We start from the raw sequence: 14,024 nt of genomic DNA on the forward strand, positions 1-14,024 counted from the left end.
TGATGGCTCTTTTTTAGTTATGTATTTTTAACTTAGTTAAGCTTTTAAAATAATAATCTACAAGAAAAACACCTCTTATAAATATTTGCGGCAAAATGAATGATAGTACTTTTAGTTTTTTTTTTAATAGGTTATTTATGCCCGAACTTAGGTGCGAACTCTCGAAGATAATTCGACGATTCTTTTCAATGTCTTCAATGTCTTCAGTACACTTTTATTTTTTATTTTTCAATCATAATTAATCTTTGACCTTAACCGTGCTAGCTAGCAATCGGATACAGTTATAATAAGCATATAGTAATCTATTTAATACAGCTATCGTGTAATTAATAATATTATTTTAATTAGTATTAGTCTCGACACTAAGAATTACCAAACCAATATTAGATAAATAACGCATACAATGAAAGTCATAAATGTTCGCGAATAATGTAGATACCCACAACTTAATTTCTGAACGAAAGTGCCAATTCAATACACTGTTACGTTCGCTTATAGCGGTGATTGTCAGAATCGTTTTATATTAGACAAGGTCCCTCGTGTGATTTAACTTTAATTTATCTGGAACATGACTTTTACTGTATTTTGAGGTTGTAGAATTTACGAGATTCTTGGACGTAAAAATGATAAGAGGTATTCTTCCAAAGAAGTCAGTTTTTTTATATCAATTAGTTACTGCATAGCATAAATTAAATACGTAAAACTTAAACGTCAAAGGCACGCTCTTCTAAAGCGTTTTGACAAATCTGCAGATTTCCTCAGGATGTATTCCTTCAATCAGAAATTAAGGACATAGAATCTTAGTGGTTCTTGGCTGATTTGTACACTCAATCATGTATTAAAATTTATGTGTACGTACTGCTATGTATAAAAATAACATGAAAAGTTTTCAATCGTTATGCAGGTATTCCTATAGCTCTGTATAACAGGTGATCGATTGATGCGGAGCTCATTCGTTTGAATGTTGAATGTGCAATAATGGATTAAGCAAATATTAGGGTGTAAATAGATCGATGCTACAACTCAATTTGATAACGTTTGCTCAAGTAAATTCAATTTTGAATCAATATTATCGCAAATTTTGTGGATGATGACACCTGACTAGTTAGGAACAGCTGTTGTTGTTACTTCTTAGTACGTTAGTAGTGCGTGAGCAGATTTTGTAAGATATTTAATTAATAAAAAAATCATCGCCCAAATGTTGAAATTATTATTAAAACGTTTTTTATGACGTCATGTATCACTTCTTCTCTGTTCCGTATTCCATATTGTATGCGTGCGTTCCATAATGATTCGTGGATTCGTCAAAACATACATATTTATTTGATTAATAAAACTCTATGATTTATTTTGATTTATTTGTGTGTTCGATAACAGATTCAATGTCAATATCGATGTTACAGCCGCCGGGCGTCCAGTATTGTTTTTATATCTTTTAATAAAAGAGTTTTTATTTGTTGATTCAATGAATATATATGAAAAACGAGTGATCTGTCTCGCGTCACACGGATGTAATTTTATATGTTTTTTTCAGCTCATAGTTCCCATTAGAAAACGCGTGTAAACTGCTAATACGTGAAGGAATTTTTATATAAATTAATATTATATACAACAGATTCCCTGGTGCCATTATTTTTAAAAATAATCAATCATAAATTCTTTATTTAGACATACACATTTTACAGATCATAGAAATATATACATACAAAATAACGAAAGACACAGAGAATGTGATGCCCAAATTGGTAAACCATGCTTATGTTGAAATCATTGTAAAATGAGTTTCAACGCTGGTATTCTGTGGCTGCCAGTCAATACGTACGTCACGTCGCAGGTAGTTAATAAATACAAGATAAATAAAAAAAGAAAAAAAATTATGACGTCAGCATTGCTGTAAAACCAATTCTTCAAATTAATCACTTTATTCAGATAAAACTGACGATAGAGAGCTCATAGAAGCCCCCTTTTGTTGTCACAAAAGGGGGCTTCTATGAGCTCTCTTCTATTATATTTATAACTAAAACTGACTGGGGCAATCTTATGATTTTTTACAAAAACCCTACTGTTTACATTCGCCGTACTTATTCATAATAATTATAATTTAACGTAACTAATTTTAAGAGTGATAGAATAATTGGACCAATAACAATAAACATAGCAATCAGTTTATGAGAATATGATTTAAAACATAATTGAAATTATTTATAACACATCAACGTAAATAAATAATGCCGTTGCGCCGATATATATATATATATATAAACAAATTAATGAATATTATCGTGTTATTAGTAGTCGCATCTCGATTACATAGTGTTATTAAAATGCGATATAAAATAACAGTGATAAAACGTTATATAGACTACATTTAATCTTTTGTTTTTTTAGCACTTGACAAAACATCATAACAACACGTATATGAAAATTAACATTTCGTTCATCCATATTTTATTTGTTGTACCTTATCCTGAGGTCTGACACGTAAACCAGATTTTACTTTGGCATAGCGTTTTAAAAAAACTTTTATATATTATATCTTCGTTATTAACGTTCTATGTAAGAACTTAACTTTTACAGACTTTTTCACATATATAATTATGAACTGATAATTTTCACTCAAAAAGTTTAATGGAAATTATCTTATAGAAATATATATTGAAGAATGAAAACAGCTTACGAACAATAAAACCGGTGTTGTCGACTTCTCCGATAAAAGAATTGGTATTTAAATGGGTGCCAAGTTCCATTAGAAGTAGTTTATACCTTTGCTACGGGAGTATTCAAATTGTCTCAAACGCTTTAAAGTGAAAATATCCTAACTCCCGATTATATATAGTTTTCACATATCGTTATAATAAATCAGAAAGCGATTGCTTTTTATAAAAAGTTTTCTTATGTCACATGGCTATTTTAAGGTTGTAAAACATTTTTATGGGATGCTTTGTAATAACGCAAGTAAGAAAATTATTTATTACTATTTACACGATATAATTTTTTAAAGCGCTTGAGAAACGCTTTACTAGGCGACGATGTATACATGCTTATATGTTTTGACATTGATTTAATAATAAATATTTATTTATTTGTTAAGAATTACTACTATTTGTAGCAAGTAGTACTACTGTTTAAATGGGTGGTAAAAATTTGTCAATGTTAGTCAACTAAATTTATACAGTGCAATTTATATACATAAAAGTGTGAATGAAAAGTACTTCTTAATATAATATCTTATTGAGACTAAAAAAAATGATGTCCAATTTATAAATATGTATATAAATATTAAGATTATAAAAATAAACGAATAAATATGATAGATTTTTGACTATCAATAAGCAAGTGTAAACACTTGTATATTGAATAAAGATTTTTGACTTTTGACTTTGACCTTGAAATAAAATTAATTAAACATCAAAAAATCCTATAACATATTTAAAGTCAATCCTTGTTATGGTAGATCATTAACTAGTTTGAGTTAGAAAGAGTTATATTTATTTTTTTAATTTCAGATGTGGCTGAACAAGGACCGGGTTTGGCGTTCGTGGCGTACCCTGAAGCAATACTCCAGATGCCGATACCACAACTCTGGTCTATACTTTTCTTCTTCATGCTTTTCATTCTTGGTCTTGGCAGCCAGTTCGCTGGCATCGAAGCTATAAACACTGCTATTGTTGATCAATGGCCTCAGCTCAGGAAGAGATATTGGATGGTAAGTGACTTAATAAACGATTTTTAATTTTCCACTGCTTGATGTTTCCCTTCTTATGTTAAGAAGACGTGGACGGTATTCCATTGCGCTGTTTCAATACAGTTTGGTGAATATACGCGTGGCAGACTATCATTCAATGTATGCAAGTTTCCTTACGATGTTTTCCTTCACTGACTAGCACGAGGCGTATTAAAACACAAGTTAAGCCATTACAGCAAATATCAGATATAGGATCGTCTTTTGTCTATCTTAAGCGCGTCATAGTCATTGATTTTAGTTATTATTATTTTATTGCATGTAACTTACATTACGTTTTATCACTTACAAATATCTATCTCTGATATTTTCTGAAATTAACTTAGCGGATTTTAAAACAATATGAGATTCTATCTATTTATAAACCAAAATAGATTTAAATAATAGTATGGAATATTAAAATGGTACGGTACTGGTGTTTCACGAAGTGACGAGCGCCGGATGCTTGTGTCCGTTGCTGTAGTTAATGTCGCATATTACTTTCCGGCATTTGACAATCGAGTATACGTCTAGTTTCTAGGCAACTCTTGTAGAATAGGTCTAGTGGTTTTATATATATAATATTTTTGTTGTTATAGAAAAAAATGTTGGAGTAATTTTCCTTATTATTTTATTATATAGGTTATACAACTTGGAGGTAGCGCTTTTTGCAAGCCTACCTGGTGTGATACGATGATTTTAACAAATGTTCTACAGTCAAACTGCATTTTTTAGTATTGTTAATCATTCGATGAATCCAAAATAAAAAAATCTGTGCCCTCTCGGCACAAATAAAAGCTAAATTGAAATATATATATCAAACAGGCTTGCTAATCTTTTCTCATAAAAATAAATTAAAATAAATCTTTTTTTTCTTGGCAATAATCCTCTTTTTACTTCTTTGGCGTAAAAAATCTAAATTCAATTCCTTTAAACAACAATATCGTTATTTGCTCATATAATGCTTTAGCTTAAGAGTTATTTATGCAGTTTGCAAGAGAAAATCTTTCTTTGACAGTAACATCTGACCTTATCAACTTCAAATCCCTTTTCGCCCATAAATCCTTACCGATTTTAGATAAAAACCTGACGCATAAAATAAAACTTCCGAAAATATATTCCACCGTTTCCAAGTAATTGGAAAGAATATTTATTCAAAATTCGAATATGTTCTATCATAATAATCTCACGTAATTGTAGTTTTATATGTCGGGTTATCGTTCCGAATTCAGTTGAGCGACAGTTTAACTATTTTTCAACGTTAATTAAAAATTATATCGATAAAGATAAAGAGATAACAGCTTTCATTGAATCGATTTCAAATCGATTAAATAGATTCATCTTGGTCTTGCGGCTTAAAAACATTTCTGAATCATTTATTTACTTATTTATAATACAGAACTGTATACATATCATTACAGAACATGGTTCTCCGATTTCGATATTACAGCACCTTTATTAACAATACTTAAAATAAGTCTCTACATTATATGTGATATAGTCCAAGTGGCTATAGTTGTGAGTCCGCTCAGGCTGCAATAAAACAAATCTACCCTGTCGCTATGACGTTGAGGGTACGAAATGTGCGCGTCAGTGGCGCCTGCTTGAGCAACTTGGTTCGTCCGTTGGGTACCGCTAGCAACGACAGTCGATATCTTCGCCACAAATATCTATTTTGGGCGCACAGACTCAATTGTCTTAGTACATTAGCATCAAGGACAATCAATGCCTTAGATACATAGATAAAATAAAAGCGCCAACTCTCTCCTTACGTCTTAGCTCATTGTACCCTGTCATGCCTAGGACAAACAATGTTGAGTACATCAAAGGTTTGTAAGGATATACCCCATACTGCTTCATATACAAGAATCTAGTAAATTGATTCTGGAATCGCTCAAAAAATTAAATAAAACTAAGATAAAATATTATGTTAGTACCATTAAGTTTGAATCACCATTTCTAGACTTCGATACCAAGACGCCTTTTCTTTATATATCAATGATCAATCTTATTTTCTAACAGTGATTTATTATGTACCGACTACAATAAATACATAATCTTTGCCTTATCTGAGATTCCCAATCTAATTGTAATCATTGAGGAATTGATTATTGATGACGATGTGTATATTAGATATTATTCATATTTAGCCGTACGTTAAACATTGAATGATATTATATTAGGATAATGTTTGGCTAAAAACGTCTGAATCATGTGAGTCATAATGGTCTTATGGCAAGATGTTTATTGAGCGGTTATTTGGTATTTGGTGATGGGCGTTTTAAAAATTAGCGATATTTTAATACATATTAAAGATTCCACAAAGAATAAATAATGTTTGAAGCGTATATATACACCGATCATTTTGTTATATTATACAATTTTATATGAAGATAAAGTATGTCATATAATTTGAAGTAGAAATTTAGGTCCTTTTTATTTTAAATTAAACAAAATTAGAAATGGGAGTTGATACTATGTGTAGAAATTGGTCATTTTTGATATAAGAAATATTTGATATAAGATCATGTATATTGAAATTATAACTCTTTTGAAAATTCATATTAAGTTTCGTCACCTGTGGATTAAGGCAATAGATGAGAAGCAAGATTTGACCTAAATAAACCAGATAATATGCAAGCAATATTGCAATTAAATAAATGCTTGTAAAAAATATATATACAAAATCCAATTTATGTAATTTGCTTAGTTTTTATATAAAAAAAAAAAAAACGTTATTATTGCTAAAATACCTTCTCCAAAGTATGAAGGAATATTAAAAGAAAAAAAAAGTGTCGTGAATCATAATGACTATTATGAAAAATCTCATGTTACTCGCAACTTGTGTTATTGTGCTTTGGAAAATAAAGCTGCTGATGTTTAGGGAAGTCAACTATAAAATAATATATTCTCAATTATAAAACTTTAATTCAATTCTAACAGTTAACCGGTATAAAAGGTCTTCAGGTATTAAGTCAGCCTTTATTATATATTCAAGTAATTTTCTTACGAATTACTTTGTTAAATTTAATGGATTTAATCTTCACATTAAATATTGTGTAGATCTAAAGCCAATTTGCCTTGATAAACTGCGCTGTTTTATTTATATTAGTTTTCGTTCGCGTTTTTGTGGTCTGTTGTCAGTTATTATTCACATAATATCATTATAAATTATGACCTTTGTGTTATTCTGTATATAAGCTAAATTAATGTAAAGTTTCGTTAAAAGTATTTTTTTCGTGAAAGAATCACAAGCAAATATTATATATATTACAATACAAAGGATACAAATTTGTTTAGAATAAAACAATAAACACGCATTAAGTAAACGCCACATGGCTGGACTGGTTCTTTTTTTTAATAACCTCAGATATTTTAGTTAAATTCTGCATCATCAAAATTTAAAAAAAATATAATATTCCTATAAATACCTACATATATTGGACAACATCACATACATTAATCTGATCTCAATGTAAGTAGCTAAAGCACTTATGTTATGGAAAATCAGAAGTAATGATGGCATCACATACACCCAGACCCAAGACAACATATGAAACTAATGAACTTTTTCGACATCGACTCGGCCAGAAATCGAACCCGGGACCTCGGAGTGGCGTACCCATGAAAATCGGTGTACACACTACTCGACCAAGGAGGTCGCCATATTTTGTTAATCTCTATATATTGGGGATATTTTGGTCTTAAATATAAGCTATGTATTGTAATATTTCAGGTAACAGCTGCCACGTGTTTCACGTTTTTCATCCTTGGTCTGCCAATGTGCTTCAGTGGAGGCGTTTATTTATTTACGCTACTGGATTGGAATACCGCGTCATGGGCTATTCTACTTATTGGAATTGCTGAGGTAAAGTATTAATTACTTAATGAACTGCTAAGTTGGTCCCTTTCCTTGTTCGTCTGGATATACTAGATTCCAAGCTGGTATCTTTACTTTAATTTTATCACGTAATTTAGATTTAGAAGTGTGTTTAGGAGGAATTGAGTTCATTTAGATTTTCATTTCATGACAATGTAAACTTCTCAGCTCCGGGTTGCTATTGGAATTTTAGTGGCAAAAACAATCAACAAATATTTATGACAAGGTTTTGAGTCGAGACCTTGGACAATATAGAATAACAATAATATCCCAGATATACTTCCAAGAACGAATTGCATCACAATCCTTAAAACTGGAAACCTGCGGATTAAATTATGAAGCTGACCCGCTTAAATAATTTCGAGACAATCTTTTCGAGTTCAACTCGTAAAGAATTTTTCTCCGTACGTTGCTCCCCAATCTTTTTAGACAGAATCCAATGAATATTAATTTATTCTTATCTCCCGGCATATCAGACTCCTTAGGACGTGAACAAGAGTGACGTAACAAATGGTACTGTCCTAGATGTACCATAGCTGATTGTATTCCGAGCGTCTACCAATATTTCTAATTAAAATGATACCGTTTCGTAATCATATCTGTGACAGCGTGTCTTCGGATATTAATATCCCCTAGAATAACGTTGTTTTTTTTTATTTTTAGGAATAACTAGTGGCAGCCCGTTGGTCGAAATTCGACCGTAATTCATTGCTACTAAAATATTAAATGCATTGATTAGAAAGATAAAAATAAGGCTCTACTGAACGATACATTGTCACTACAACAATAAAAAAAATCAAATGTTAAAAAAATCTCATTGATTTTTTGATGATGATTGAAATTTGACGTTTAATAAATTCAAATCATTTGTTAAAAATACATTAATAAATTATGCATATAATTGGGTACAAGATAAAATAGATAATAAAAAAGCGTAGAGCTAATACTAGTTGACATTCAAGCATGATATATTATTTTTTATATATTTATATTTGTATTTAACTAACATTTAACTTTGTATTTTAAATCTTGGAAAAGAGTAACTATTGAGCTTCTTACCGGTTCTTCTCGGTAGAATCATTATTCCGAACCGATGGAAGTATTCAAAGTGCTTGTAAAAGTCTACTTGAATAAAATATATTTTGATTGTGATTTTAACATTACGATATAAAAAGTACAATATAACAAAAAGAGGAAATTAATACTTTAAAGAAACTTAATTTAAGAAATGATCTTTTGAAACACTTCAGCCGTATCTTAAACAATATACAGAGTCAATATTATCTTACAAGGAACAAGCTTACTGAAACTTAACTAACAATCTTACAGACCACAGCGGTGTCTTGGAGCTACGGTATTAACCGCGCTATGCGGGACTTGGCTTCTATGGATATGAAACTCAATAAAGTGTTGAGATTTTACTGGAAGGCTGCCTGGACGTTTACCGTACCTGTTGCGAGTTTTGTAAGTTTCTTTTTTTTAATTTAATGGAAACGTTTTACAGGCAATGATAGGATTTTGTAAAGGCTCGTCTGGTTAAGTAATACACTTCTGCATATTACACTGTATTTGTATTCGTGTTTTGATTGCTGAATGAGTTACAGATTAAATTACAGACATTATTTACAGCAAATTAATTATAGATTGTATAAAACAAATTCGCTTCCCGCTGTCTGTCTGTCCCTATGTATGTTTATATATTTAAAACTACGTAACAAATTTTGATACTTTTTTTTAAATAGATATAATGATTCAAAAGGGGGTTATATATATAAACAAGCATAATATAGTAGAGAAACACTGATAATTTTAGTACATAAACACATTTTTTGCGATTTCATTGCAAAGGCTGACTTAACCCTACTAGATAGATCAAAAAAATGTACTACAGTATTGTATAACTGAAAAAGTTCTACAAAAAAGCCCATAATGTAATTTGTCTATCTAGTGTACTAATAAGTAAATCAAACGCGACATTGAAATCGTGGCAGAGTGGCCAATAACTTTATCAGATTCTTCTAGTCAATAGTTCTATTGTAAGACTTACATACATTTATTGGTTGGTTATAACAACTGTCTTTGATGTGTGTGATTCTCACAAATAAAAGCATAGGAATATATTTGGATCGTTCGTCAACTCTGGATAAAATATCACAGTGATTATATTGCATCGTGTTTAAAGAAAACCATGCAAAAATGTTGTGAAAACGAATATGATACTAGTTTTTACATTTAGACTAATTAGTTTGTAAGGGTTATTATAAAACTGCTCGCGCATTAACGAGTGGAAAATATCTCTTATGCTTTTTATATGTTAAGGCTGTAAATTCTGTTTTGAAAATATATTTTTTAAATATAAATACGAAATTTTGGATGAATGTTTGTAACTCAATCGCGCCAGAACAGCTGATCTGATCTGAATGAAAATTGGCACAGAGATAAATATTAGTCTGGAATAGCACATATAAAACTTTTTATCCCTAACAGCTGCACCCCGCGTCCCTCATACGCGAGCGAAGTCACCGACGGAAAGTAGTAAAATTAATCAATATGAAAGGAATTTAGTTTGTTACGCTTTTACATATTAACTACTCAATTGATTATCATGATAAATTTACGTTATCAAAAGTACAAAAAATAATCGGTATATGGTACCTAAAATCACCCCTCTTCACTCGTAAAGCCACAAAGCTACGAGGGGAATTGTATCAAATAATAAATGTAACTAGAATCATCAATCATTTATGTTGTTATACTTTATTGAGTGTTGTTGGTTTAGTTTTCAATTAGTTTTGTAATTTCATAGAACGATAAACAGTTATAATAAATACGACGGCAAATACAGCAATTTTGTTATATATTTATACGTATACGACATAATGCATACAACATAAAGTTCTGATATGGGGAAAGCGAATAGAGCTGTAAAAAGTGATTTACTTTTTAGATGAAATATTGAAACATTGCACTTAATGAAAGGCAAAAATAAAAAGTAAATAATCAAATCTGAGACAAAATCGTTGTAGGAACTTGAGTCGATTTCAGTTTAATTCTTCACGACCTAAACATATTTTTTTATTATTTATATATTATTGATGTCCCTTTAATTTCTTGCAAACTTGAACTTAAAACAAGCAATAGCGCACTGCAAAAATAATTAAAAATAAATAATTTATAACAAATTAATTTTGATGTTGTTTAATAAATTATAAGAATGTCGACAAATTAATAATAAACAATAATGTTAATAAATTAAAATCATTGTAATGTCTATTGATCGAATTTTTTTTATAAAGAAATATTTTATAATATTCAACTATTGAGTTCCAGTAAATTTATCTATTGTTTTGTTATGCAAAATCTGTATCTGTGACGTATTTCATTGTAATTTTACTTCACAGGGTGTTTTAGTATTCGTTTTCTCGGCTTGGTCACCGCCATCTTATGAGGATTACCTTTTCCCGCTATTCGCTGATCTAATCGGGTGGGCTGTTGGTTTTTCTACATTGATTTTATTCCCTGTCGGAGTATGTTGGGCTCTATATAAAGGATATGTAAGTATTACAATCGATTTATTAGAAATCCGGCTCGAAGGACCTAATTAACATAAAAGTGTTTTTATTTATTTATTTATAGTAGGTCGGTGGCAAATAGCTTAACCGATGATAATCCATACATTACTAATAGCCGTTGGAATGCACCACTAACTTTTACGCTGGCTTACTAACCTTTAAATCGGCAAGCAAAAGATATACTATGTAATGCTGCTTGTCGGTGTAATATGACGTGGGTGGTATATCAATTGACGACAGATTTTTTTTTAAATGATTATGCTGTTGGCTCTTATGGCCGCTACAGAGTCACCGGGCGGGACGATAGATGGGCTTCAATGAACCCCTACTTTCAAGTTAAAATGATAATAATAATAAAATGTGAATTTGGGCAGTTAAATAACCTAAATAGTAACATAGGTAATAAACATTTGTAGGGACAAAAAAAATCTCTTTTTTTTTCAATCCTTATTCATGGCACGGATTGCGTTAAGCTTAGACAACCTAAATGTCTAAAGATATCTCAGAATACTTGAATCTATTTCTGGGTGAGTGCCACGTAGTTTTATCGCGGACTTGTGCCAAGATAATACATGACTCACAAAGGTTTTAGTTTTTAAATATTTTTTACTTTGACATAATTTTAACAAAATATAAGTATTTGATTTTTATTGTTTAAAGTGTATTGAGCATGTTATGTTAAGTTACACGATTGAAGATTAATAACAAGTCCATACCGTTTTCGTTCATTTCAATAATAAAAATTTCATAGGATTTAAAAAGTTAAAATTATAAATTAAATTGATGTTTATTTATTTATAAAGATATATTTCGTATATGTATAATGTATATACATTATATATGATATTTCAAAACATAAGTATTATATTAGTGAAATTATAAACAAAAAAGTCTATATTGTATTCAATAATCGTATTTTAAATATTAACTATAAAATTAATTTATTTAAAATACAATCAGAACGTTCTTCGATATTAATATATCATGGAAAATAGATTCCCTTAATATAATACAATAACTTTTTATTGACTACCTTTTAATTTGCTTTCCAATCTATTTAACAAATTTCGAAATATTATTAAGACAAAATTAATCAACAAATATTATTATTCATTAAGATAATATTTTTAATTAAAGACGCCTGGATTTAGGCTCGGGTTTTAATACAGGTCTGATTAAAAAATAATTGTGAATACTAAAATTATTGTAAATCTGGTTATTTAAAAGAGCAACTGTGCGCGTTTCGTACCGTTTTTTCTCGCTGGAAGATATTTTCCGAAAGGGAGTCATGGTTAATAATGGTCAATATTTCAACCCTGGTAAAGTAGATTTAAAAATACTTTATCGTAAAGTTTACTTGAATGAAATACATTCGAATTGATTTAAAAGCTAGTTAGCAACTAGCACCAGATCAAAGAGACAGTCTGTATCACTAGTTATTTCTGGTAAGGCATCGTGCACCACTCACTCATCTGTATGTGTGTGTACCCAGTGTAATTACAAGCACAAGAGACTGAATATCTTAGATCCTACGCATATTGACGGTGTTTATTAGTAAAAACGTTTATAGTACTTAAAATGACAAATTCTTTGGTCGCAGTTGACTATTAGCTTCTAGTATGAATAATAAAATGAATAATTCATATTTAGAATTTAAATTTTACTTTTAATTTTGCAGAGGGGCAAAGAACTGTTTACACCGACACCAGTATGGCAACCAGCTGTCAAATCGCTTGAACCCTTGAACTCCGGTTCTAATATTGTAGACGATCCCGAGCGTGCAGGACACGAAAATATTGCATATATGTAGTAATAAAATAAGAATAAAAATATGTAAATAATTTTAAAAATATGATATGTTTTATAATCCTTATTTGTTTGACCAGTAATTTTTTATTAGTTCCTGTTTTAGATTAAATTTGAAGTATGCGAATGACGTTGTATAATTCAGTGGAATTTGAGGCACAGAGGATATGATGTATGATTCCTGATAACTTTTTATTTTTATATAATTAAATATATTTCTCAAATAAAGTTTATTTTATTATATTTATTCCCGTAGCTTACCAATATAATAAGATATATATATTAAGGTAATTTCTTTGAAAAATAGTTTATACTTCAAAAAAGAAGATGGTTCTCAAATCGACTGTATTTTTTTGTAATGTTGTCTTAGATTTTCGCGATTATTACACATTGAAATAAAATTATTTTTTAACGGATTTAATCGCGTATATTAATTATTTTAACATCCCGACGTTTCGAGCACTTTGCAGTGTTCGTGGTCTGCCCGTGACCTTTTATTACAATGTATTTTTTTGATTAAATTACAGTATTGAATATTTACACATAAATTGTATTTAATTTCTATCAGACCAAAATATTACAAATTAATTCTTATTTTTTTTTCATTTTATTTGTCGTAGTAACATTGTTAGTAAAGTCGTAATTGGAAAAAGATTGCTGTAATTAACAACTAAGCCCACTTATCTCCCTATCTATCTATTTTGATTTGTTTGCGACAATATTTAAGCGACCGTTCGAGTAACCGAGATGTCTTAGTGTAATCATTCAAAAGTATCTAATCGGAATCAGCGTCTTTAAATGAATATCGCAAGAGACTTAAAATCACAAAGTTTTCTTAGATATCAGCAAGCTAATTCCTTTTAAATTGAACTAAATTAATGTTAGCGTTATCGTTTAATTCTTATAACAGCTTTCCTCGAGTCCTTTTCATCTTCATTTTATTATCTCTCGTCCATTCTGAGAGATACTTTAATAACGAAATGTATGGAGATAAGATTTTTGGATAGCCAATCATTTTAATAGTGTTTTGGAACTAATTGCCACC

At 29.9% G+C, this 14,024-nt stretch overlaps 1 protein-coding gene across 1 annotated transcript in view; it reads left to right on the forward strand.

The window, feature by feature from the left end:
- Positions 1-13,157, forward strand: part of LOC125065303 (sodium- and chloride-dependent glycine transporter 1-like) — a 34,201-nt gene extending 21,044 nt beyond the window's left edge. Inside the window, exons 8-12 of the mRNA XM_047672836.1 lie at positions 3,507-3,706; positions 7,458-7,589; positions 8,931-9,065; positions 11,003-11,155; positions 12,852-13,157. Of these exons, the coding sequence (XP_047528792.1) occupies positions 3,507-3,706; positions 7,458-7,589; positions 8,931-9,065; positions 11,003-11,155; positions 12,852-12,983 (752 nt within the window). The 3' untranslated portion in view covers positions 12,984-13,157. The remainder of the gene's footprint in view (positions 1-3,506; positions 3,707-7,457; positions 7,590-8,930; positions 9,066-11,002; positions 11,156-12,851) is intronic.
- Positions 13,158-14,024: the final 867 nt, after the last annotated feature.

This window comes from Vanessa atalanta, chromosome 7 (assembly GCF_905147765.1).
Source record: "Vanessa atalanta chromosome 7, ilVanAtal1.2, whole genome shotgun sequence".
Classification (NCBI taxonomy): domain Eukaryota; kingdom Metazoa; phylum Arthropoda; class Insecta; order Lepidoptera; family Nymphalidae; genus Vanessa; species Vanessa atalanta.